Source organism: Erithacus rubecula, assembly GCF_903797595.1.
Source record: "Erithacus rubecula genome assembly, chromosome: 9".
NCBI classification, from domain to species: domain Eukaryota; kingdom Metazoa; phylum Chordata; class Aves; order Passeriformes; family Muscicapidae; genus Erithacus; species Erithacus rubecula.
Genome location: NC_136660.1, coordinates 27,827,889 through 27,855,746, shown reverse-complemented (window position 1 = coordinate 27,855,746; position 27,858 = coordinate 27,827,889). Strand labels below are relative to the sequence as shown.

Here is a 27,858-nt window from a genome sequence, read left to right as displayed (position 1 = left end):
ACAAATAGTTGTGATGATCACTAAAGGCCTGAAGAGACATACACTGTTCTGGGGAAAACTAAGGACTGTCATCTACACAGTGGATACAAAAAATCTCCACAGGTTTTCTTTTTGGGGCTATTCAGTTTTCTACTTGTGACCCAACTGTGTTGCCCCACTCCTGCTCCCTATCATAGTGTAGGAGTTTTTTCCTTATAATATTTACATATTGTGTGCTGAGTTTCATCCCTCCGAGCAACAGCAACTTTTCCTCAAGATTCAGCAGAACTGGAAGTTTGCTAATTTGGACATGATTTTCACTATTCATTAGCATCACTAATGAGGGCAATCTAGAGAACTCTCCAACACATATCAACCCCATGCAAATTCTGTGAGTGTCTCAGCACGCTTCCCCTGAATCCATTATTTATGCACATATTCGTGTATCTGCAAACATTAGCCATGTTAACTGTGCCAGTGCCAAGTGCTGCACAACTCTGTAATGGTAACAGAAATACCCAGGAGCCAGCAGGTGCTGCCACTGCTTCAGGCCATTACCCAAGCCCAGCTCCACGTTGTGCCCCAGCTGCAGCAGCAGGGCAGGAATGCAAAGCAATGCAGGTATTGCCAACATGAATTCCCCATTGTGTATTAGGAACACAGTTCACACAGGGAATCAAAATATTGCCCCCTCACATTCCAAGAAACATAAAGCTTGTTGAATTAAGAAATGAAAACCTGCGTGCAACTGAGTTGAACAGGCAATCAGATTTGTATATCTCAACTTACTGATGCCTATGAACCTCTGCCAGATCAGCCAGAGAAATAGAATAAGTGCCAAACAGTGAGGACCAGAAAATGGCATGGACATGGGCATGAGAGAGGCATCAAAATTCCAACTCCTCCTCATGCCACACCTATCCAGTGCCACATTCAGCCTCAGACCTCACCAAGTGGCTTGAATGTTAATCATAAGGTGTCACAGATACACTAAAGATTCAGTAAAGATTTATTACTACATGTCATTACTCCATCCTCTGAGCCCATTTTCCGTCCCATAGAAAAATTCAGTCCCAGTGTAAATCTCACAAAGACTTTAGTTCTTTACTGCAGAGAATGCTACACCAGTATAGAGTCAACCATAGTATTCTTTACTGTTTTTTTCGTGAATAATGCATAAAAATATTTCAGCAATTATTATTATTTTATTGTTGAACAGACCATCAAAGTAAAAAATATCACTTTGTTCTAAAAATAGAATAAGAAAGCACTAAAATTCCAGGAATTTATAAATACATTAAAATGCAAAAAAAGTTCTAGTATTAATGTTTCAAAATGCCATGAATTCATGGTATTAAGAACCTCAGTGAAATCAAACCCATGTTTCTAAATTCTGAGAGCAAGTTTTGGGTGTTTAAAGTGAAGCCATTAGTACTCTGAACAAATAATAAATTGCAAGAGTAAAATGTTCAAAGATATTGTTCTTGATCTCAAATCATCTCTAAAGGAAGCAAAAACATTCAAGGTCACCTTCTGTACATAACAAGTACCCTTCATAAGTTACAATAAACTTGAGGAACAACGAACTGATAGAAATAGAAATAGAATAGAAATAGAAACACCAAGAGCATTCATAACTAAGAATTCCATTCATAACTAAGGATTCTCTCTTATTTCTGATAGTTTTGTGAAAAATAACCTTCCATAGTTCTTACAGTTTTCTATTTCTTTAAATAGCAACCACTGTAATGTACACCTGCAGTATATTCACACCACAAGGACACACAATTCACATATGATATTTCTGCACGGTGGTTGTGTCTGGAAAGAAGAACCTTTTCCTAATTTGTAGAACATGCACAAAGCTTCCTCCCTGCCATCTTTTCAATGAATAGCTCCACCAATCCATTGACTCTAGTCCCTCACCACAATTCTTCCATTTTGTTGCACAGAACATCTTGTTCTGAAATGTGCCAAGGATATAAAGGATATAAAGCATGACTTTGCCAGAACCTCATTCTACACTTCTATTTTCTTCAGTAGCTCTAAGTTGGTTTCCTACATTATAAATCCAACTTACCATGTCCGAGTGTTAACTTCATATCTGTAAAGATCATCCACCAATCCATATTTATTGCCAGGCAATGCTTTGTATCCACCATGGACATAAATAGATTTTGTCAGTTCATCATACACACTGGTATGGCCATATCCACCTTGAACAATTGCTCCTTTTGTTTCTGGTACAAGCCAAGAGTTAGACCCTTGAAAAAACATTAGAAAAAACATAATTTAAAGGTTTATTACTGCTAAATCATAGTACTAGGAGTTTTGAGTATATAAAATAATTTCCAATGTAATTCTAAATGCAGCAATAACTATTGAGATTTAAGAAGTAGTTTTATACCAATATATCCAAATACCTGCAATTAGATAATGTCAGACTATTATCTGCTATTGTTAATCAAACCACCACATTATTGTTACAGCTGCCAGGCAGTATCTCATCTTCCCCCACAGAATTTCAGCACTCACATTAAATAAACAAAAAAAACCCCAACAAAACAAAAAACAATGACAACAACAACAACAACAAAAAAAAAAAAAACCCAAAAAAAAACCAACCAAAAAAAACCCCAAGCTTTTTGAAAATATGAAATTAGGAGTTATGATTAATTTTCACCAGAGATCACTGATGAGAATTCAGTGCTCCAGCTCCTTCAGATTCATTAGGAACACCTGTGCTCAGTCATGGGGAATCTGGAGGAGCCTGGCAGAGACTGAGCTGCAGTGAGTCATGAGAAGCACACAACATAAGGTAGCTCCAAGTGTGCATGGATACAGGCAGACACTTTGGGAGTAACTGCAAAATTATTGAGCTAAAATCTACTTCCAACCACTGTTTCTTAGCTGTTTAACTGCAAATATACCCATTCAGTTGCAGAACGCTCACAAAAGAATAATTTGATAGCAGCCCATTAAATTGGCATTTAAATCCACATTTTGCATCACATGATTAATAACTGCAAAGAGACACCAAATAAAACCAGCCAAAATAGCTGTTATGACTGAAGAAGAGAATGCAACTGGAAAATATTTTACCTTAGGAAAAAAAAAAAAAAAAAAAGACACACTTAAGTGAGCTCTTGCTGCCTGTAGCCCCAAAATGTCTTGTTTCCCATCTCCATCTTTCCAGATGATGATGTAAGCCACAAAAGGAGCAAGCCAGGAGGCATTTCCTGCACAAGGCAGCCTATACAGAAGAGCCTGTGATGACTGGGAGTGCTACAGATAAGAAGAAGCAATTCACTTCCAGCCTGTTGAGGACTGTCAGAAGGACAGAGAGTCTGGACAAGGGCATTCAACATGGAGCAGTCTTCAATTCTTAACCTCAACTGGCTGCCATTATAAAGTTATAGCACACAACACCATGCACCTTGCTTCCTCTGACAGTTAGGTTAAATCCTATTCCAATTTTTATCTGATATTATGTAGGTACCTTAGATTAACTCTTTCCTCCACATTCTTATGAAGAGGCTCATGATTTTCAGTTATTACTTTTGCTATCATATTTTTCTTAAAGAGTTTCCAGGCACTGCCTCTATAAGTTACATTTTTTTCAGTAACAAGTGCTTATGGCTAGTTATAGAGTATAGGTTCTGTGGAAGAATTGTGGTTATTTTTGTGTGTATGAATTCTGGTATTTGTGTAATACACTATTTATAGCAAACACAGAATGTTTACATTATTTATGTGCAGTGTAATGTAAGCAGTATTTTATTTCAATCCTCATGTTGGATATTATCAAGCTATGAAGAAGTGCAATTTAAACACAAATATCAAATTTGTACTGATAACACTTTACATTGCAAACATATTACTTTGATAACTACAAGATTTACTTGATAAAATTTCTGTAAGAGGGCTGGTGAGACTGCAGATACACTTTTCTATTACCAAAAGTATCTTCATTTATGTATTTAATGATCAGCCCTAGAGATTGTCATATGCATTTTTCAGGCAGAAAGAACTACTTCTCCACATAAATTGGCACAATGCTGTTGATAATATGCATAATAAAATATTTTGCATTTCTTTCTGGCTGGTTCATGTATGGAGCATTATGGTTTATGTAGCAATGGTCATATTGGATGATCCTGAGTCTCTTCCAACCCAAATGGGTCTATGGTTCTGTGTAGCATTTAGAACACTATCACAATACTTCACATGACTTGGGCAGAAATATGAAAACCTCTTCCTTCTTGAAATAAAAAAAAAAAATTAAAAAGTGCTATGAATAACTACTTAAATTCAAGTAGGTCCAGCAACATCCTTCTGAAATAAAATCTAAAAGCACGATGACAGCTGCTCCTTCTACTTCCCATTCTAAAATTTAGCTGAATACTGAATATGAATATGTGTTCAAATATTGAAATGTGTACATACAGTTTTGATATAATTCATGCTTCAGCATGTTGAATATTACATGATTCAGACAAAAATACAATCCTGTCTATATTTAAATACATTACTACACATATGATCTTTGTGAAGCAGCTAATTGAATCTTCACCTACCTATTTGTAAACAAAAATTCAATTTTTATTGAAGGTGTTTACATAATCCTTCTCATACTCAGATCACCCTCTTTCTATCATTATAGCATGAGAATATAAAAATATATATTTATAAGAAGTACTTGATAGATCAAATTAGTCATGTGAAACTGCATTCTCAACAGCTCAAAAAGTCAAATGCAGAAAGAGCTTCAGAGAAGCCAGAAATAAGGAAATAAGAGGGGTTTTTTTTTCAGATTTAAATTTCAAGTCTAATGCACAGTGTAAAAATAAAAAGTCACTGGTCTGATCTGTCCTTATCATAATACAGCTTTCAGACAGATCAGGTAAAAAGAACAAAATGTACAAGAAGCACCTTGGTGTGCCACTTTCATTTTATCATAGTGACATTCTTGAAAACTTTACAACCAGGAAGCTTATGCTAACTTGAACAAAAAAGAGGAGGCATGTCACATCATGGGGCCATTTCTTTTTACATTATTTTGAAGAATTACTTTTAATCAAAAGCAATCTATAACCTACTTCTAAAGCTATTAAAAAAAATCACTCTAAAATATAGTGATATTATGTTAATCCAAAGAAATCTCTGTCCTGTAAAAGAAATAAAATCAAATCACAGAAGAATTCTTCAGAAGTTTCTTAATATGTAAGGAGCCTTTATAAACCTCAGCTAAAACAAAACACAATTATTACATTCACCTTGAGACTCACACTGAGATTCTTAGAAGGTTTATGAGGTACTGCTAACCTAAAGGGAAATAAATTTCCCTGGGGAGTAGCCCAGGAAAGCTTTATGGTTCAAGTTAGTAAAATCATTCACATAATTCCCATATCAGGATTTACTGGTTCCTCAGAAGTCATAAGTCTGGCTGCAGCAAGAAAGGACAACAGGAAGCTCTTTCTTCCTGCAGCAACCACCACACCTTTGGAGAAGAAGTGAATTCATGTGCCTTTGCATGGTTAAAATCTGCCTGCAAACCCCGTCCAATTTACTCTGATAGAAATTATTTTCTCCCCTAATCTGACAATGCCAGAGACATTTTGAGATGGGGTACACCTTTGATTGGCATGTTTTATTAACAAGAATTACATACCTACATGAAAAACTAGCAATTTCCACAATGATTTAAAACTTCTTCAGGTGTTTCTTAAGCCAGACCCCTTGGAAATCATGGTCACAGCAACTAAAGAAGGCTTTAGCACCAGAATTCCATGTACCAAGTTCATCAAAGAACTGGATCCCAGAGGTCTCAAAACATATGAACCAAAGGATGAGCTGCCTCTATGTCTCTTTCTTTCAGTAGGTATGTGTAAATGCTTGAAAAATAGCCTTCATTAGGACTAAAAGCCATTGCTAATAACATGTAGAAACAATAATGCAGTACAATTTGAAATATTAAAGTAATGTGCTTTTAAAGCAAGCAGAGAAAGAAAAACTAGGTTCTTATTTTCTTTCTATATCAGAAGCCCTTATTTTTATGAAATTTTCTTTCCTATTCAGGTGAGTTTACAGGAATACTTCTCACTTCCTATTCTTTTAAGTTTGGATCCTGAACTTCTAAAGTGCTCCCAAAAAATAGTCATTCTTAATTCATACCACCAGCTGGAATTTTATGGTTAAAAATGTGTTCCTAAAGCTGTAAAACTGTAGATAAATGCCATGGCCAACACAATTCAGGAAAATTTTCCACAGAATTCATTGAACTTAGAGGGGAGGGAAAGGAGGGAGATGCAATGAGGTGAAATGAAACATGACAATTCTCTGTGGCAGCAATGGTTCAGGTTCACCATGTTCTGCAAAGCTGTGAGCCCCAATAATCAATTCTTCATCAGATGTCAATGGGTTTCCACAGTAATACTCTCAACTGTTACAAGTTTCCCTTGTACCTGAAGCAAGTGGAGCACATTTTCTCTAATAAATTAAATTTCTCACCAGAACATGACAAAAATATACTCTCAAAAAGGAGACATTAAAACTTGAGAATAATTGACAAATAACTGACAGAGAGCTGCTTTCTCTTACTCTAAGCTTATCACTATGCTAGGGAAGGTTTGAGGTGTTTTTCTTTAACTTAACTACACTGTTTTATTAATCCTCCACAAATGTAGCTGTAACATTAAAAAAAAAAAAAATTAAAACAGGAACAAGCTGTCCATTTCAACCATAAGGCCATCAATAAAATCAGCCAGGCAGAAAATTTTACACTGCAAATCATGTTCCCTTCTTCCTAATTAAACTAACAACAATAATAGGTGAGACTAAAACTGGTACTTCTACTCCATATTAAATTAGCAGCTCATTTAAATTTTTCCAACAGACATTACAGTGAATGAGTATGCAGAAAGCTAGAACATTGTTTCCTTCAGAGAAAAAAAACACATCTCTGATAGGTCAAAAAAAACTTTCTGAAAGTAAGTGTTTTTTTTAAAAAAAGACCTTTAATGCTTAATAAATCTTAGAAAACTGTTGTGAAACATAATTCTAAGACCAGAATTTTATAGTAGCTTTTATGTAGTTAAATTGGAATTTTTCAGTGTGAATAAAGCACATTTTGGTGCTCTTCCTATTACTGTCATTCACTTTTATCCTTTTCCAACACTGTCATATAATTTTGACACTTCCATCAGAGATAAAGCCAGAGAGCCCAAGAACCATCTGAGTTTTGAAGGGATTTCTCCAATCTATAAATCTCCTTAAACAGTGTTTATATAAATATGCATACACAAAAAAAAAAAGAAGTGAAATGGAACAATTAAAACCACTTATTATCCTTTAGCATGCAGTATTACTTTGAAATTTTGTATTATGCAGTTCACAAGGGGAAACCTAGACACACATATTTACAGAAAATTAGAGTCCATTTGTAATTATTACCTCTAACACCAACATGTATATCTTTAAGAGAGAACCCCATATATAATGATGAAATAAGTTATTACATTTAAAAACAATACAACAGAATAAAAATAATACACCAGCCTTAAAGAACCTTTAAAATAACTAATTTTTTGTTGGTTTTGCTCTGCTGCTGTGTGGTAAAAACAGGAAGTCTGTGTTAAAAAACTGTATTTCATCACAATTACCACAGTGAGGAATTTCAATTTTTATCCTCTTAGGGTACCACAACCACGTACAAAAATGGAAAGAGTCATGGTGCTCCAAACACAGATGAAATGCTATTACTTGACAAGAAATCTTATGTACATAAGTTGAAGGAAAAAAGATGAGGCTTTATTATTTTGGAAAATACACATTTTTCATCCTGAAAAAAGAAAAATCTTTTTTTTTTCACTTTAGAAAGAAATCACTTTTTCTATCAGTATGTGATCAAAATGATTTGAAAGTGACTTACTGATATAGTATTCTTGCACAATGCTTGTGTAACCATATATGGAAGAATATCCAAAAATTACAATCATAACCACATCTCTGCTGTCCAGCTCTACTATGTGTGCTGAATGACCTTCCACAGCATATTGCTGTCCATGGACAAGGACTGCAGGAATTCTGGTACTCCATGTCTGGCTGGGTATGTTGAAAACCCACAGCTCATCAGTGACATTTCCATAACTCGTTTCAATTTTGCCTCCATACATGTAGATGTCTTCCTGTAAAAATGGGAAGGGAGAGAGGAGAAAGTAAATAATGGATTACAGAAAGATAACATCTGAACTGCAAACTCCTCTGCTGAGCAATATTTCATAACTGAGCAATCTGACTTAAATCTTCACATTTAATCTTACATTAACCACTCAATATCAGACACTAATCCCAGACAATGATACTTAAACTAAACCAACAATGATAAGGAGTCTATTTCTCTGAAAAATAAACCCAGGCATGAAAATGACACCAAAATGAATCTCAAAGAGATTATTTCTACCAGAAAACCTTAAATTACATGGCTCTTCTAATCCATACTGCAGCATTCTATTTTAAAAAAAGCTAAACAGAAAGGGTATTATATTGTTTTCTTAAAGAACAGTTCACAGAATTAAAATGTGATTTTCCACACACTCAGTCTATGGGGATTTCATTTAGCACATGCAGAAGAGAAAACATTCTCTCCTACTAGCACACTAATTTAACTTCTGAGAAAATCCAATCACCAGAACCCAAAGAAAAGAGTTGGAAGGTGCCTTAAAGATCATCATCTTCCACCCCCACCACCATGAGGGAGAGACACCTTCCACTATCCCACATTGCTCCAAGCAATCTTCCACTATCCCAGGTTGTCCAACCTCACCTTGGACCCTTCCAGGGATGGGGCAGCCACAGTTTCTCTGAGCAACCTGTGCCAGAGCCCCACCACCCTCACACTGAAGAACTTCTTACCAGTACCTAAACCAAACCTGCCCTCACACAGTTTGAGGCCATCTCCCCTTGTCCTACCATCCATGCCCTGGTAAAACATCACCCTCCAGCACTCTTGTAGCCCCTTTAGGCACAGAAGGTGCTATAAGATGTCACCAGAGCCTTCTCTTCTCCAGGCTGAGCAACCCCAACTCTTCCAGCCTGTCCCCTGGAGAGGTCAGACATCTGGTCACCTCAGTGGCCCCTCCTCAGGACTTGCTCCAACAGTGCTTCCTATGCTGAGTGTTCCAGAGCTGGACACAAGGCTCCATGAGAGCAGAGCAGAGGGGCAGAACCATCTCCCTCAGCCTGCTGGTGATGCTGCTTTTGATGGATGTGGCTGGCTCCTCTCGAGCACATTTACTAAAATCAAGTCCCGTAGGGGAGTACTTTGAGTTCTTTTTAAGGAATGCAAAATAGATATTCCAGCATCACAAACCACACACCTCAAGCAGCAGAGCCATCTGCTCTGGTAAGTAATGAGTGATTTACTTAAATATTGACTGAAAGCAAATCCGACTGAATTTCGCTTCATCTGGATTTACAAGCCAAGGTATGCAAAGTCACAGAACAAATTCCAGATTGTTGGCTTCACAGACTTGCTCAAGGACAGTTTATACTGGATGGAAAAAAACTTCCTCTGGTTCTGAGATTGATAGTCTTTGCTAGGACATAACCACCCCACCCACTCTGCAATCCATTTGCATGCTGTACAGTTGGGAATTATATTCTTCAATGTAATATTCTGGAGCTTAACCTAAACTCAGCCTTACTAGGTTTAAATTAAAAAAAAAAAAAAAAAAAAAAAGAAGCTGCAGATTTAGCACATTTGGCAAAGTTTGACTTGACATTAAATACTCAGAAAAAGAGGCTAGAAGGTAACCAAAGAAGTTGCTGTATCAATCATGCAGAAATTTCAGACACTGTACAAGGAGTTGATGGATTTGTAAACATAGATATGCATATTTCAGGTTATTATTATCCTACATATCAAGAAAGATGAGCTCTTGACTCTTTTTGAGTGGGCAGGCATGGCAAATATAGGTGATCAGTAGAATGACAAGTTTTTTCAGTCCAGCTAAACAAAGGCTTTAGAGGGTTATAAAGGTGTCCCATACATCTGTGACTGATGGTAAAGAACAGAATCCAGAACAGTAAGAAAAAACTCCTCATTACCCAGAGAGATTAGTTAGCAAATGCCTGACCAAACTGTCTGATGCACTTCAACAGTACACTCAAAATATCTGTTAAATTGTCAACTGTTTTTTTATTTGAGGCAAGTGAACATTTCTCGATTTGGAATTTAAATCTTTCCTATGCAGGGATCCTCTGTGCTACTGTTGGTGTTTGAACAAAAGATGTTCACAGAAGGAATTTGTAGTAGGATTAGAGAGATATATATCTGAACCCATTCTTTTCCAAGGAGATAAAACATTTCAAAGAGCTTGGTAAAGACCCACAAAAACTGAAGAAAGATGTGCACTGATCCAAAGGAATGGCTTGAATAAATATTATTCTTGAAAGGATCCTTCATGGCTCATTCCTTACAATATCATATGGATCTCCAAAGTCAAATCAGCATCACTAAAATTGTGAACTTATTTCCAAATGCTAATAACTGACTATGGTATAAAGAGGGAACTAATTAGGGAGCTGCAAGGGCTGTACAATAGTATTTGAAGGAAAATTTATATTTTTGACACCGAGAAAAGACACTTTAATAAATAAAAATAAATAAAAAGTGACCCAAAGAACTGCATGAACTTTGAAATTATTTCTCAGACAGCTGACAACAGCAGTGTCCTCCACACAGTTCTGCTTAAATGATTCAAAGTTCAGATAAAAGAACACTTCTGTGAGGAGTCATCTTTTAGGTGACACAGCAGATCCTGTATACAAGAATATTCACAGAGAAAAAGACAAGAAGGTCATGACAACTGCTTTATCAGCCACAAAACCAGATTTAACTAAGCTTTGCTAAAGGCTATTTCTAAGATTAAGAAGCTCCTAGAGCTGGTGAAAAATGCTTTAAAAGTAAGTGGTGATTAGCTGAACATGGAGAAAAATAAGCTAGGAGACCAGTCAGTGGAAGAAATACAGAACTCAAATTTAAAAATGTTACATGCCTATTTATATTGGGCAAAACCCAACATCCTAAGCACATGATGACATACATTTATTTGGAAAGCCTTAACAGAAGTGGATTGTAGGAATGACACAAGTGCAAATGGTCCTATGCAGCAAAAAAAAATGTGACAGAAAATAAGGTGTCCCACTATAAACTTCATTGTACCTTTATAAATTACTTATATACTACATATAAATCAAGGTATATGTTAAAGGCGAGGGTTTCTGGAAGACACAACACATAAGATACAAGATTTAAAGTATGCTAGCACACAAACACTGCTGACTTTTACCTGAATTAAGCATAGTAGATATTTGTTTATACAATAGAACACCAAGCAGGACTGCAAAATAAAATAATACATATTTTTTAAAGGCAATAAAAATATTATATTGAGAATCTTTGTGAAATTAGTGCCAAAAAAGTCTGAAGAATCTATCCCAAATTAAAGATCTTAAAAACAGTCCTCAGTCCAGAGGAGAGAGAAGGACAAGAAGCAGATTTTTCCATGGAAAATAGAACAGGTAGATAAGCACCAAGAAGATACAAGGCCTCCAACACATTCGTATTTTAAAGTTCTGATACCAGGCATCAAAACCAACACCTTCAATTACTGCACAAATAGAAAAGTTGAACATTTACTCAATAAATTAACCTTGGCTGTATTATATATATATTACATCATATGAGTAACATTCTGTAAGAAGTTACAGAAACCTTGAAAGACTCTGTGGTTTTTAAATCAAAATTTCATACAACTATTACTTTATGCAAATTGAAGTTTAGAAAAGTACATTGTTTATTGAACTTCAGAGTTCCTGCTCAGTAGGGAATTCCAGAAAAATGAGAAATTTCTTCCTGTAAACAGAGCAGGTCGACAGCTCACTCAATCATGACATTCCCACCTACAGATCACATCAGTTGGTTTCTTGGCAGGTGTTCAGGTTGAAGCCAACAAAACAGCCAGTGCAGATCCTGTTTGCTTCAATGGAACCAAACCTTTCCAATAAATGTTTCCATTTTCACAAATCGCTTTTTTCCCCCTCAAAAAACTACTTCAGTGGAAAATTTTGATAAACCATAATGATAAAAAAAGATGACAAGAAGTATATGATCTGTAAATATTTGAGTGTGCATATTGGAGAGAGAGGATGACAGCAGAAGGCAGGAATGATAAGACCAAAGCCAGGATTTGAACAAAATAGTTAAATTCACATTTCTCAAAAGAGGAAAACATTTATTTGATCTAGGATTTCTCTTATAGAGTAATGAATGACATGCACATTTTTGACTGGACAAAATAAGACCAATAGAATAACTCAAATATAGGAGAAAAAGTAAACTGTCACAACTTGAATGTTGGAACAATCAATACAACTTACAGCCATAAAACTCCTCTTAATTTCTTCATCTTATGGATACCACCATCATCTCAGGAGACCAGGTTTGCAAAATAACCAAATAATTCAAACAAAATTAAATGCCTGATGGGAGAGGTTCAAAAAGAGGGAGCCACACTCTTCCCACAGTAATCCAGAAAATAAACCAGATGTGATGTGCATGATTTGGGTTACAAGAAATTCAATTTAAATGTAAGAATAAACATTTCTCTTTTCTCATTGAGAATGGTCAAGACTGGAAGAGGTTGCTCAAAGATCCTTGACAGAGGAACATTCTACAGTGAGGAAAAGTGAAACAGTTTAAGGAGGATATTTTAAAAGATCACCAAAAGATCAGGAGCACTAATTTGTCCCTTAAGTCCCAATCAATAGACTGTACACCAGAGCAGAGTAACACTTGTACACATCTCACACTGAATCCTGAACAAATAGCCAAAATCATTTGTTCCACTGACCTTGGACAGTTCTCTTCCCTACACCTTATCTCAGTGTTAATATTGATTTTATATTTCATTTAAATGCAGTAATTCAAGACTTCTAAAACCTATCATATTTTTATTCCTAAGACTCCACAATTTTTCTTTTTCCTAAAAGAACAATACTTAGCTGCTCAGGCTGTACCTTGGAATGACAAACTCTTATGCAAATCCTGCCTGCATTCCAAAAGAATCTTATCTGGTAGATACCACTAAAAAAAGTGTAAAAGAAAAATGTAACAAAAGGGTAATTTATAATCTATTTCTAATGAATTGGAATGAAGTTAATCATATTAAAATAACCACATAATTTTCATTCTGTATTTCTTAACTATATCATGGCTACACAGAAAAGTTTCTCTCTCAGAAATGAGTTTTCTGCCTTAATTCTTATATAAATCTAAATTGCTCTTGAAGAATTGGCCAAAGAAATGCTACTCACAAACCACATGAACAGCCATGCTCTATTTTCTTGAAACAAGATCATCAATCTTTTTTTCTCCCCTAGACTGTATCCATGCTTTGGTATTGAAATTGACTTTATGTAAGCTAACAGAACCCTAATATTTATTAGGATTTTTTTTTTCTTCTGTACTTCTGCCTGAAATTTCTAAAAGTTTAGTCAAATCAGTACACCATTAAAGAAATTCTCCATTTCTTTTTTCCCAAGCAAAATATAAGTCTCACAAAATACAATCTGCCAATAACTCATCCACCACAAGCTTGTTTTTTGCATTCAACATCTACCACCTGGTTTAGGAGTGTCTAATAACTCCTTTTCCTTTTCATAAACTGTTATCTCCTTTAATATGGTTAACAGATCAAGAACATTTTATGTGCTATATCAAAATTAAAAATTAGTCACAATTCTACTTGATCCAGTAATCCTCCCATTAGACCAGGTCTGACAGACTGGAAAGCAGGCTTCACTTATCTTGTCCTTCTGAAGCCTAATTATTAACTCTTAGTTTGTTATGGGACTATATCCTCTCAGAATAATAACCTGAAGAAGTTACAGGAAAGGAACATTTTAACTTATGTTCCCAACAGGACCAAATTCAAGGTCAAGACAATTGTGTGTCAGGAAGTCAACCTAACCAAGAGTGCTGTCACTATTTGTTCATTATTTGCAGTTTTCCAACAGTTGCTAGGTTTAGTTAAAGGTATTAATTTAGGTGACCTTACTTGGACTTCACTTTCAAACCAATTGGAATATAATATTGAAACAAGGAATGAAAAATATGACAATTCTACATAAAGAACCAATCTCTTGATGAATTAGGGCACTTCATGGAAGAGAACAGGCTTTGCTCAAGACTACATGCAAGAAGTGTAGGGCAGCTCATCTCACCTACTTCTCACACTTTTGAGATCTGCAAATCAGAGGAAGAGAGCAAGTTGTGCATAAGATGTAATTCAAAGTCATAGAACAATAAAACTACAGAAATTGCTGGTACAACCCACAAATAACTACTTAATAGAATAGTTAGAAAATACTTTTATGTTTCCAGTGCTATTCAAATTATACTACAATAGGCAACAAAAATAGGCATTAAAAGAAAATAAATCAACTGGTGAAAGATTTTATCTCATTCATAATAAAGTAGGGAAAGTTTTTACTCTTTTTTGCTTTGTTAACACTAACTTTTGAAGAGACCAATAAAAATACCAGAAGATATATACAGACTCAACATCAATACCAATTAATTTGTAAAAAGAATCAAAACAATTACCCTTTCCTAATAAAGTTTTAAAAGTGGAAGTAACATTCATAAAACTCAAATGAGTTAAATTAAATTTGACTATATATAAAATGGTCTGTGTACTTCATGGTTACTACTTTGTATGCCTTCTTCATCTCTGTCACCAGTCTCAAAGGAAACAAACCTCAGAGCCCAGCCATCCTTCTTCTGCCTTGGGACCAGCACAGTTCAATTAAAAGGCCAAATTCAACCAATTTTGGTGATACTACCAAAAACTAACTGACTAAAATCCCAGCAGTGACCACATATACACCTTGCAGGCAACTCCCTTTCTCCTTAATTCCAGGGATCTAGGAGTTTGGAATTTACTCTAACTCCTCACCTAGTCATGTTTATCAAAGCTACGTGTATCTACTCTAAAAACCTCACAAGTCATTTCCTCCAGTCTCTTTACAAACTATTTCTTATATAAATTATTTCAAAGTACATTGATACTTTCAGTTATCAAGGTGCCAGAAACTCCATACAATTTCTGAGATGCAGTAGAACCACTTGCTAACAGCACCTTTCCATAACCAGCCTGAACACTATTTAACAGTTTAGTTGGTCTAAAAGCAAGAGCTCTTTTATGCTCTCTCCTCTAAAAATGCATTAGAAGTCTTGAGGATTTGTTATAACTATACATCAGTGGGAGTCCTCAGATCTTTCTTTCTTCAGAATAAAGAACAGTACTTCAGTTATTACCAAAGCAGCTTTCTGAGGGAAATGGGCACAGTAACTTACTTCATTCTCCACAGTCAATCACACAGCTGTAATTTACCTTGCACCACAACTGGGCAACATTGTCTCTGCACTCTCACTCTGGCCTTGCTCTAGGCTCTGAAATCTCAGCAGCTCAAGTCAAAAACTTAATCTAATTTCTTCTCTGTGGATATTTTTTCCTATCAACCATAAAGGAAACATTGCACAATTACTAGTATAGAGCTGAAAATACAGCTCAAAGCTGCCATCTCCAGGTGATAATTATGTTCTACTGCTCTTTAAATTATTTTTTCTGTTTCTTTCAAGAGACAGAAGATCTAAAAGGAAAAATATCAGAACTTTATCCTAAAAAGTTAGTGTAAGAACTTACTCCAGAAGGGTGTACTTTCTCCCCTTGAAATTTTTTTTACTTGCATGATCAGCTCCTTTTGCCCCATGTAACTTCTGACATTTGACATAATCACTACTACAAGCAGCATAGTAGTTAATTATTTCACATAGGTTCATTATTAGTGAATCTTAATTGCTAATTAACATATGTCTTCATATGTTAATTAGCCAACAACAGCCACAGCTGCTTCACCTTTGCTTGCAGCTTTCATTATTATTAACATGAGTTGCACTTCTTCACTGGGATCCAAAGAGATGTCTGAATTAACACAGATCTATCATATTTAATATTTGCTGGTGAAAGGACTTCTAAAACAGTTATCCTTTAGTTTGGAATGTCTCAAGAAAATATTAGCAAATATTATAAAATAAAAAGGTTAAATTATATTTTAAGGCGTTGTTTTGAACTGATAAATGATACATTACTCAAATGTTTCTTGACTAAAAAGTCCACATTCCACAAGAACTGTAATAATCAAAGTCACTGATTAGGTCAAAGATCTGACCTTTCAAAGAACAGATAATACATTAGCAACAAATCAGGGAACTGACAGCAAGAAAAGCAAGCTTTGAGTTGATGTTAGGGCATGCACAAAACCTAGTTTATATTGCTACTGAAAACACCTCTACAATATTCACCAGCCAAACATAGATTCAACCTTTCTGTAAGAGCAACAGATGCCAGGATAACAAGACAAAACTAAATATCAGCACATGCCTTCAACTTCTCCTAACTTACAGGAAGCACTTACCATATAAAAGAAGAGCAAACATAAAAAGAAACTACAATGTACAACTAAAAGGGTAAAACTTTAAAAAAATATTTAAAATGTGGGGAAAAAAAATTAGTTCTAAGACATTATAAGACTTTTTTGCTCAGATTACAAGGACACTTCCTATTTGAAAAGGAAAACAAAACTTTCCATTACAAATAACAAAATAAATAAAGCTTAACTTGACAGAAGGATAATGAAAACCTAGATGAAAAATTAGCGTTTAAAACAAAGTTCAGAAACTCCACCAGATTAAAGCAGAGACTCACACCAAGGCAAGCTATGAAACACATTAGTGAGAAGCTTGCAAAATTTATATAAGAAGTACTAAGACATCACTTTTCAAATGCAATAGCAATACACCTAACAAGATACTTTGTGGTGCCAACAGACTGTCTGAAGGAGTATTCTGAGAAGTGAAAGCCATAGCAATAAAATGAGGTTAACTTTCCCAGATGAGCTCTTCATGGTAGACTTTACAGGCATTTCTACAGTAAAAACTAAAAATGGAAAGTTACAGTAGGAAAAAGAGGAAAAAAAAAAACCTGGCAAAGAAAGTCCCTGGAATCAGTTCTGAAGAAATTAAAGAGCTAACCCCTGTCTGTAGTATGTAAATTCCTGCTTAAAAATGTGTCCATACCAAAAGACTTGGAGAGGTAGAAAGGACAGAATTCAGTGAATGAAACAGACAAACAGATGAAGAAAAAATCTATGGATTTTTGAAAAGGGAAGCTATTTCTTGCAAATAGAACATTGACTTTTTCTGAAAAAATCAAAGGTCCAGATGATACATGAACATGAAATTTCCAAAAGATGCTTGATGATATTCCACATGCTCTAAATGAACTAAGATGTTCTGGAACAAGGAAAACAGACAAATCTATAAAGTTTGGGGGAGAAAACCAGTCACTTCTTAAATGAATAAAGGTAGTTAGTGGTGTCCCACAGACATGTGCAACTGGGATTTGCTTGTTCAATATGTTAAAAAACAAGCTGGCATGTGGATGAGTGGGAAAAGCAGCAATACTTTTTGACTATACTATGTTATTTAAAATAGCTGAGACACTTGTCAAACACAAATAAATGCAGAAGAATCTCCTAATACTGCATGTGCAGTACAAGATAAAATTAAGGAGTAAATAAATGCTCAGTTGCATAAGGATGAAAAGATGCCTATATGAAAAAAAACAATTTAAAGTGTAAGCATATGGAGAAGGGGTTCTGAATTACCTAGCATGAGATCCTGAGGATGTAACTTACAGTTCTGTAAAAGAAAACAGTTGAAAGCCAACAGCAGATTTTCAAAAAGCTGAAGTACCCTAAAGAGCTAATAGGAAAAAATTAGACCCTTAATTCCCTAGTACATCAATCTCTGAGGTAAGAACACACTAAAGACTGATTCCACCTTTCTCAAAAGGAGTATAACAGAAGAGGTAAAGGCAATGGTACAACATTAATCAAGGTATGAAATATCTTGCTTATAGAGGATTATTAAAAACACAAGGAATTTTCAGTATGATAAAGAAATAGTAGAGGGTGTGATGGCCTTACAGAAAATAATGAGTAGTATAAGGAAATAAATGAAGAATAAGAAGTAGGAATTACCAAAATTAAACCAAATAGTACCAGTTTCTGAAAAGGTTTCATTTCTTAAAAAAATATTCTGGAATTCTTAGGCACAGAATGATGTCAATGTCAAAATAAATACATGGTCCAAATATTTTTTCAAAATAAATAAACAACAGAGATTCATAATATTTCCACAAAAATACTATCCTATTTTAGGAACTCTCAGCTGCAAAGTAGGACAGTATTCTGAGGAAGCTTCTATAAGTTCCTGTCATTTCTTCTTATATTCTTCTAGGCATTCACTGTTACCCATTATTCAAGAGGTGTTACCAGGCAAGATGAACACTTTGGTCTGACCCGATACAATCCTTATTGCATCAAGGCACCTATTGAGGTGCCTTACACAAAGAATGAAAATTTGTGACACCAATTCTGTATTTCTCTGTCACAGCTAACAAGTCTGTCACCCTCTGTAGCTTGTCTCCCTGACAGCCCCCTCAGGCTGTGCTGGAGCCTTCTCTCCAGCCCTGTCTCCCTGAGCTCCTGGATTCCCTGAACAGTCCCCATCCCTGGGCTGTTGTTTGCCGTGGTGTTGCCAAAGGACCCTGCTACCAGAAATTAGTTCAGCCCCTGGGGATGGTGCCTGGTGAGCAAGAGCACTGCCCACAACCCCAGTTATATCTCACACACCCCTCTGCCTTTTACTGGCAGGTTTAGCTGGGAAGGTTTATGGTCAGCAAAGTGACTGAGAAGTATTGCATAATTTCTATTCCAAAACCATGCAATACACCTAAGTACTGAAGAAAACATTAATACAAAATATTTAACAATTAAATTATGCTTAAACGTTTCTGTTCATGGCTGCTCATTTTAAGATCGCTAACAGCACACATATATAAATTTCATATACAGAATACTGAAGAGTCCAAACCTGATACAAAGCAAGAGTGTGTCCATATCTTGGGAGTGGCCCTTTGGATACAGGCACTACATTCCATATACTGCTTTCCAAATTGTAGCTAGAAGAGAAATAGAAAAAGAAACTTTTTTCAACCTGCAGAGGAAATAGAAAGGCTTGTTCAAACAAACTCTAACTCTGACATGGTAATTTAATGGGGCAACACGATCCTTTAAACTATTACAACAGCACTCTAACTTGTCACAGAGTACTAAACATTCCTTGAGCAGAACAGGAGCAGCTCTTTAAGGGGCCCATCAACAATCTTAGAAAATAGGAGTAACTAATAAAAAACCACAAGACTTGTTCTGTTATCAGTCACATAAAAAACCCACCCCACCAAACTGCTCATGCCCCATGCTTTTGCACTACTCTAAAGATTCACTGGTGGCCACCCTCTTAACTATACGGTTGATTTAAATTCCCATTATATTTTAATTAATTAATCAATTCACAGCATTAGATAAGAGAGGTAAAAAATAAATTTCAAAGGTAGAAAAGAAAAATCAAAAAGATTATGTGATTTGTTTTGGATGATTGCAAATGTGTGGAAGAAGGCAACAGGTAGACAACAACAGGAGAAGTAAACATGCTAATAATAGGCTAATAAGCATATCCTAACACTTGCATTTGCCACATTTAGGGCCTCTACATATGAAGTTACCATCAAAATCACCTGGGTGCTATTTACAGCTGCTTCAGCTTTGTTTTCAGTAGGTGGTCAAATACACACACATATAAACTGCCCTAAGTATAAAGAAGTGGGATACAGGTGACCTGCCTGACCCTACTGGCATGGCACCAGCAGGCAAAGTGCAAGCACTAAATACAAGTGTCCTGTAACCATAAACAACATCAGCTTTCAAAATGTAGTTCACCAAGCTGAAGTACATATAAATATCACCTACCTTGATGCTGCCCATACTTTCATTTTCTATAATCATAAGAAAATTACAAGCATAAAATAAGACCATAAATAAAGAATCTGAAAGAGATATAAACCTTTCAGCTAAATTAGAAGATAGAAGCTCCCTCCCTGGTAGGATCTGTTTTCCCTGAGCCCCATCAGAAAGGACATGACAGAAAATCACTCACTTCAACACCATTTGGAACGAGCTGTAGTTAAAGGTGTATCCTCCAATGACCCACATGAACTTCCCCTGGAGGACAGCCTTGTGGGAAGCACGGCCCACAGAGGGGCTGAAGGGCTTCACGTTGGGCAGGATCCAGTAAGACTCCGTGGAGGGGACGTTCAAAGAACAATCTGGACCTGGTTTGTAAACAAAAGTGCAATTTGTGCAATCTGTTAGACAGGGAATGTTAAAGCCAATAAAGCAGAAACAGGGGAGGCTTAATTACAGATGTCAGGATTGCTCATTCTGATAAAATATGGTGTACACTTTTATGTTTAACAGATGCTCAATGAAAAAATTGACAACATGGGATGTCAATCTAATTGAAAGCATTAGATTAGCTCAAATAATAACAATTCATTTCCACATTCTTCTCAGAAAACAGACTGTGAGTCACAAATTGAAAGAAAGGCACAAAGGATCACTTTTTAAAATCAGTTATCGTTTAGGTCAAAAACTTCTAGCACTGTATGTTACCTTTGGAGAAAACTATACTGTATTTGAACCAGAAAAAGTGTATATCAAAGAAAATAATATTACAGTAAATTAAGTAAAATTAGTACAATATGCATTACACTATATTAAATCTTGGAAGTAAAAACTGCCTTTTGCGAATGCCATTCTGCATCATTTTTCAAGAGGAAAATACACTATCAAGAGCTTTTTCAAAAGAATGATTTGAATGTTCAAATTTTATAACATTTATAGACTATTCTACAAAGCCACGAAACCCACAAGTACTAAATTTTATTTTCATTTCAGCCAATCATTTTTGTCAAAGTAAAAAAAGTCAGCAGAATGCTTTTTTTTTTTTTTTTTGCTATTTGACTATTACAATCATACAAAGCAAAATAAATTTTGTATTTGTTCCGTAATAATAAAAATGTGATCTCTTCATCATCAGATCATGCTCTAGAGCTTATTTAAAACCTGAATATATATATATAAACATTGCTGATAAAAGCAATTATTGCAGGGCCTTTGAAGAACCACAGAACAAGTTCCTTTCTGACCATGTGACTGAACAATAAAATAAATATAGAAAATTCCACATAGTAAAATTGAAAACTAAGTAAGGTGCATTTGAGGATCATCTCAGGATAGCTCATGAAAATATTGCATCATCACTCAGCAATGGTCAAAATAAAGAATTGTGTCAGAATCGAGAATACTGTTACCCCACTGCATAAATCTGTGGTTTATGTAACCTTTGAAAACTGTGTCCTACTGAAAAAGAAGAGATTAGTGCTGGAGACTGTTTACTGGAGGGTAATAAGGATGTTCCAATTACTTTGAACTACTGACTTTTAACTTGGAAAAAACCAAACTTTGGAAGTGAATTATAAATGTCTATAAAATAAGTGACAAAGAGAGGGTGAATATGAAGAGTCCACAGTCTCTCTGAATATGAAGAGCTGAGTTTTATGAAATGCAGCTTGAAGAAGCCATGTTCAAAGCAAACAAGAGGAGGCAGTTCTTGATGTAAAAAGTTTCAGATCTCTTTGACAAGGATACTCCTGTGGCAAAGGGTGCTCCAGATGCAAATATTTATATGAGCCAGACATAATTTTAGAATAGAGAGCTACTGAAGTTTACTAAATAAGACAAATTAGTAATGTACATCAAGTCTACAATAATTTTAAAACAATATCTTGGGGGAATGGGAGCACAGGAAGATTATGTTTTTCCAACATTTACTGTAATTTTGGGGACAACTTTTAGAGTTACTTCCTACAGAACAACCAGGCATCCAAAGTGTACATAACCAGCTGTCAACTTTTCCTAGTATACTAGAGAAGAATTATGTCCACTTGTATCCAAATTACCTTCCATTCACTGAACAATGGAGACACCCAATTCCCATAGTTCATTATACCTTCTACTCAGAAAAGATTAATGGCATTCGAATGAGGCCTAATGAAAGTATGAACAATTCATACATTATTTCTTAAGCATTAATAATTGATACTGTAATAGAGTTATAATCTCAGCAAAATCGTGATTTTGGTAAATCACCTGAGGAAACACTTAATTTGAATATAAAAAGGGCTTTAAAATAAACAATTGATTAAGTATTCTTTGATCAGGGAAGAGCTTATAATGATGGGGACGGTGCCTGCGGGTCAGAAAAGCAGCAGATCTCTGGCGGCTGTCACTGCGAGCCAGCACCGGGGATGCGCGGCCGGCGGGGACCTCTGGCGGCGAGCGGCGCGCAGAGCCCGAACCTGCGGACACACCGGGACACCCCGGGACACACCGGGACACCCCGGGACACCCCGGGACACACCGGGACACACCGGGACACACCGGGACACCCTGGGACACCCTGCGGACACCCCGGGACACACCGGGACACACCGGGACACACCGGGACACACCGGGACAGCCACGGACACCCAGGGACACCCCGGGACACACCGGGACACACCGGGACACACCGGGACAGCCACGGACACCCAGGGACACCCCGGGACACACCGGGACACCCCGGGACACCCCGGGACACACCGGGACACACCGGGACACCCCGGGACACACCGGGACACACCGGGACACACCGGGACAGCCACGGACACCCAGGGACACACCGGGACACCCAGGGACACACCGGGACACCCCGGGACACACCGGGACACCCAGGGACACCCCGGGACAGCCACGGACACCCAGGGACACCCCGGGACACCCCGGGACACCCTGCGGACACCCCGGGACACAGCGGGGACACCCCGGGACACCCAGGGACACACCGGGACACCCCGGGACACCCTGGGACACCCAGGGACACACCGGGACACCCAGAGACACCCAGGGACACCCTGGGACACCCTGCGGACACCCCGGGACACAGCGGGGACACCCCGGGACACACCGGGACACACCGGGACACACCGGGGACACCCCGGGACACCCAGGGACACACCGGGACACCCAGAGACACCCAGGGACACCCTGGGACACCCCGGGACACCCAGGGACACCCCGGGACACCCTGCGGACACCCCGGGACACCCTGTGGACACACCGGGACACACCGGGACACACCGGGACACGCAGAGACACTCAGAGACACCCCGGGACACCCAGGGACAGCCACGGACACCCAGGGACACCCAGAGACACCCCGGGACACCCAGGGACACCCAGGGACACCCGCACCCTGCAACAAAACAACGCAAGAGAACCGCCGGTCCTGAGTGGAGAATAGAACAAGCTCAGCCAGATCAGTGATGGAAAGAATGTCACACTCTTGCAGCGCTTCGTCAGAACTGAGCGACGGGAAAGGTGAGGGAAAGAAGAAACTCCACTGTGCCATAGAGTCATGGAAAGCCTTGGGGTGGAAGGACCTCAAAGATCAGCTAGCTCCAACCCCACTGCCATGGGCAAGGACTGACCACATTATGTGTCAACCGGGACAAAAACTGAATATATCGCTGAAAAAAATGCAAAACAATAGAATAGGACTGGCCTCTATCAAAATGTCATTTAAAAAGCAAATTCTTTTGTAGGGTTATTGCTTTATAAAAGCAAGGTAAAAGTATACAAATATCATTTATATGTTTTCCTACTTGAATACATACACCATTCTTTCAGCAAAAATACATATTCTCTTCAGAAACATCACACTCACTAAATACGTGCCTTCTGCGTAACAAAGAGCACTACAGCTGCAGAACAAAGATAATGAAAAATATGTTTTGTTATGCTTTATGCAAATATGATTTTTCTCTATTCATTTAAAACTGAGTTTCTTTCTTATCTTCCTATGTGTCAGTCAATCCACTGGGAGAAGGAGGGAATGCTTCAAAAAGCAGCAAACAACTTTATAAACCTGCACTGGAAGTCAATTACGTTATTCCCTAAGGTAGGAAAAAAATTCTATAGGTTTAAAAAAGTGATTTATCCCCACCACACAAAAAAAAGAATCTAATTTCTATTTATTGAGGAGTTTCATGAAAAGCCAAAATAGCAATCTGTTCCAGTAGTTTAAGTCATAAGATCAATTTCCACCTAAATGACTGAACATCATCTACTGTCTTCAAACCATATCTTTTCCTTTGGGAGCACAGGAGAAAAAAAACAGAAGTATTGATGTGTTGAATATAAATTTCACAGTGCTCTTCATGCAATCTAATCAAAGTGATTTTAAAAGCATTTGTTGCTTATTCTGGTTTTGTTCATCTGATCATTTGAGTTGACAATTATTACTTTAATATAATTTTTCAACCACCTCAACTCAGTGGTTGAAACCAGTCCTACAGTCAGACCAATTGTGCTGGAATGGCTCAGTAATTCCACTGAGGCATTCTAACAGGAGTATCCCTACACTGCCCCTGCACAGCTCTGCAATATATGTACTGGATGGAATTATTTCTCCCATTCTGTAAATAGTCTTGCTGAAAATGAGACTCAAGGGCAGGCAGAGAGATCCTGGTGAGGTGTCCAGCTACAGCAGCAGGGCAGCAAGCAGTGCCAGGACTCAGGCTCCTACAGGAATGACTCAGAAATCCCAATGCACATGAGCTGATGCAGTTCTTGAAATGCCCCCTGGCTGCTGCTGCTGAGCCCCGTTTGCCTCCTCAGGCAGAAAGAGTGATCTGGCCTGGGGGATGCACAGGATCAGCACAAACAGGGGAGCCAGAAGGGATGCAGGACCTGCCATGGTTGGGTATGGCCCCACAGCATCCTCTAACTGCTCAGCTCCAGGTCCCATGCTCAAGATCAACAAGGCTGGCACAGAAGGTAAGACCAGATGTCACAGCATTACCTACTAGAAGCAGGGAAAGCTTTCCTATTCCTCTCATGACTGAGAACAAGTACAGTCTCTCCACATCTCTGGTTGAAATTACATGAGATTTGTCATCTTATACAAAAATAGGTTTTGCTTCTCACTCTCTAAAAGAAGCAGGGACTTTCAGATCAGATGTAGCTGACAATGCCCATTGGACTAGAAATTCTGAGACTCCATCCTAATGGCAGCAAGGTACCAACTCCAGTATCTCTGCCAACAACTTCCAGAAAACTTCACAGCTCTAAGATAAAAGCCTCCTTCGTATTTCCAAATGATGTATTTATGACCAGTTTATCCCAATTTTTCTTCTGCCAGTGTTGCTACCACTGTACTTAAAGACCTGCTCTGTCTATACACCCCACAAATGTTTATAAACAGCAACACTCTTCCCTCTCAGCCTTGATTTACTTGTTTAAACAAACCATGCTCTGTTAATACCTCTTCCATAGCCCTGTCCATCCTAATAGTTCTCCTTCTGCTTCTATTTGTATTCATAAAACTGTAGTAACAAATATGAAGCATACTACTAATGCTTTCATATATTTAACTGGAATTGCTGTGACTGACCATCGTACCAGTACACTTGGCATTTTGGATTTAAAATATAAAATTAATAATGTTAATTAGTTCATGTTCTAATTGAGACAGACAGCAAGTTCTCTCCCATGTCTCTTTCCACATTTCAATTCAAGACTATAAAACAAATTATTAATACTCTTAGTCTCTAAATGTATTAATTTACAATTAATATTGAAGTAATTGACACCTACACATTACTTGCAGGCTTTCTTGCAGGATATTCTGGTTCTCCATATTTAAAGTACCTTCCACCTTTATATTTAGAGATTTCATTAGCAGCAGGGAGATTACAAAAATTATGTAACAACATCAGTCCCAAGATCAGCTTTTAAGGAGCACTGATACCTTTCCAAATGTGTTCAGCACATCCACTCACATTTCATGAAGCAGCTGATCTCCCCTTATTGTTTCTTTATGCATGCACTGCACTCGTCAGTTTCAGTGATTTCCTGTCATCAAATGCTGAGATCCAGATAAAATATATTGAATTTTCATGTCCATTTTTTACATGTCAATTATCTTCATATGAAGTACATTGATAAAATCAGATTTCAACAATTTGTTGTTAATCACAATATAGGTTTCATTATTTCTTTCCTCAAGTTATAGTCTAGAACCCTTAATGGTGCTGAAATGAACACTGAGCTGCATTAATCCCTTTCTTTCTAATCTTAAATGAAGGTGCTACAGATAATAAAGTAAATTTAGTATCTTACTTTTTCAGGGAGATCAGCACTATCTACTTCTTGTATTCAGGACAGAGTATTTCTTGGGATCATTATTTTAATCAAGTTCTATTTTACTACATTTAAATGTATGCTTTTTAAACAAATATTTAGGTCATAGATTTATTCTAAATGGATTACAATTTTCATTAAAACTCTCAAATAGCAGGGGACTCTCTTCCTAAATCTCATCCTAATTAGACACAGAGAGCATTATCAACCCTTTTAATGCAGTCATTTAGTGAAACAAATCAAATAAATTCTACTAAACTTGCTTTCACTAATTATCAAATGACACCATAAAGGTATTTAAAACTGGAGCTGGCTCTTCATTTACCTGTGATTTTCTTTCTCTTGCAATGACACTTGATTTTTCTCACACAATTTTCAGACACTAAATTTCTAATTATGATAGCTATATTTTGTTTACAAATTGCACAGTCCAAGGATGCTTGTTAAATTGTTAAATTCCAGATGAAGATAAATCTGAAGAACATTTCCAGTACATGTGGAATAACCATTCATTACAAGACAAGATAATTCCTTCCTACCAGTTCTATAGACAGAAACTTTTCTTAGACAACTCTCATTTCTGTGATCAACAGGGAAAAAAAACTATAAAAATGGAACACAGAAATAGGAATCTAACTTATAATTGGGAGACAAAGATTCCTTGGATATGTGTCTTTATATGCATATACAGTATAAATGCACACATGTTTAAGAGGACATTTCCCAGACTGTAAAACTGCAGTTTCTCATTTCTGAATTGATACTGGGCCAGGAGATGACCTGAAAATGAAAACTGAGACAAAGAGGGCATTATCACAGGACAGAACAGTTAGAAGAAACCTGCTTCTATTTTCTTTTTCCTTCCAAAAACAGGTCTGCCCAAAGCAAATGTCCCCATTTCTAAAGACAGAGAGTTGTGTGCTTTCTAGTCAAGAACACCCAGGCACCATGGGACAAAATCTCAGATTTCAGACCTCCAGGAATTTGGCAGAAGCTCTTCCCAGTGCTGCATCTCACCTGCTGCTGCCTGAGCCCTCTTCTCAAACCTTTCCCACCAGTTTCAATAAACCATCACCACAGAACCACAGCTTTGCTAAATCTCAACATTGGGGAATAAGGTAGGCCAAATGAGAGCTTGACATCAAAGCCTTCCACTGAAAAATGGGAACAAACCCACATCCAGTGAGTCCTTTCAGAATAACCTGAGTTAGACATTGACAGAGTTGCTCTGGCCTGGCCACACTCAAGATGCTGTTAAAATAAATGCCATAGTACCAAGCAAGAAAAACACTGATTTTACACTGTAATAGTCATAGCCCCTTTTATACTTTCATTGTTTACTCTTCTCCTTACAGAAAGGCTCATTTTTCCCTAGAGAGATGTTATAAAACTCAAGCTGCCTGAATTGCTAATGGACTTATTTCAAGTTAATTAGTTTTATTTCAGAATCTGGTCTTCTGCTACATCTCTATCTGCTAGGAGCAGCTCTGTAGGGAGAACCAAATAACTACACATGTTCCAGAAATTTTATTGGTGTTTTAACTTTGG

General features: G+C 37.2%; 1 protein-coding gene across 4 annotated transcripts in view; it reads right to left on the bottom strand.

Annotated features, from left to right (window-relative positions):
• Window positions 1–27,858, bottom strand: part of ATRNL1 (attractin like 1) — a 431,800-nt gene that overhangs the window by 355,827 nt on the left and 48,115 nt on the right. For all 4 annotated transcript variants that reach the window (XM_079312937.1, XM_079312939.1, XM_079312938.1 and 1 more), the window contains exons 6-9: window positions 20,165–20,339; window positions 19,043–19,130; window positions 7,910–8,165; window positions 2,060–2,243 (exon numbers count right to left, since the gene is read on the bottom strand). In XM_079312937.1, the coding sequence (XP_079169063.1) occupies window positions 2,060–2,243; window positions 7,910–8,165; window positions 19,043–19,130; window positions 20,165–20,339 (703 nt within the window). The remainder of the gene's footprint in view (window positions 1–2,059; window positions 2,244–7,909; window positions 8,166–19,042; window positions 19,131–20,164; window positions 20,340–27,858) is intronic.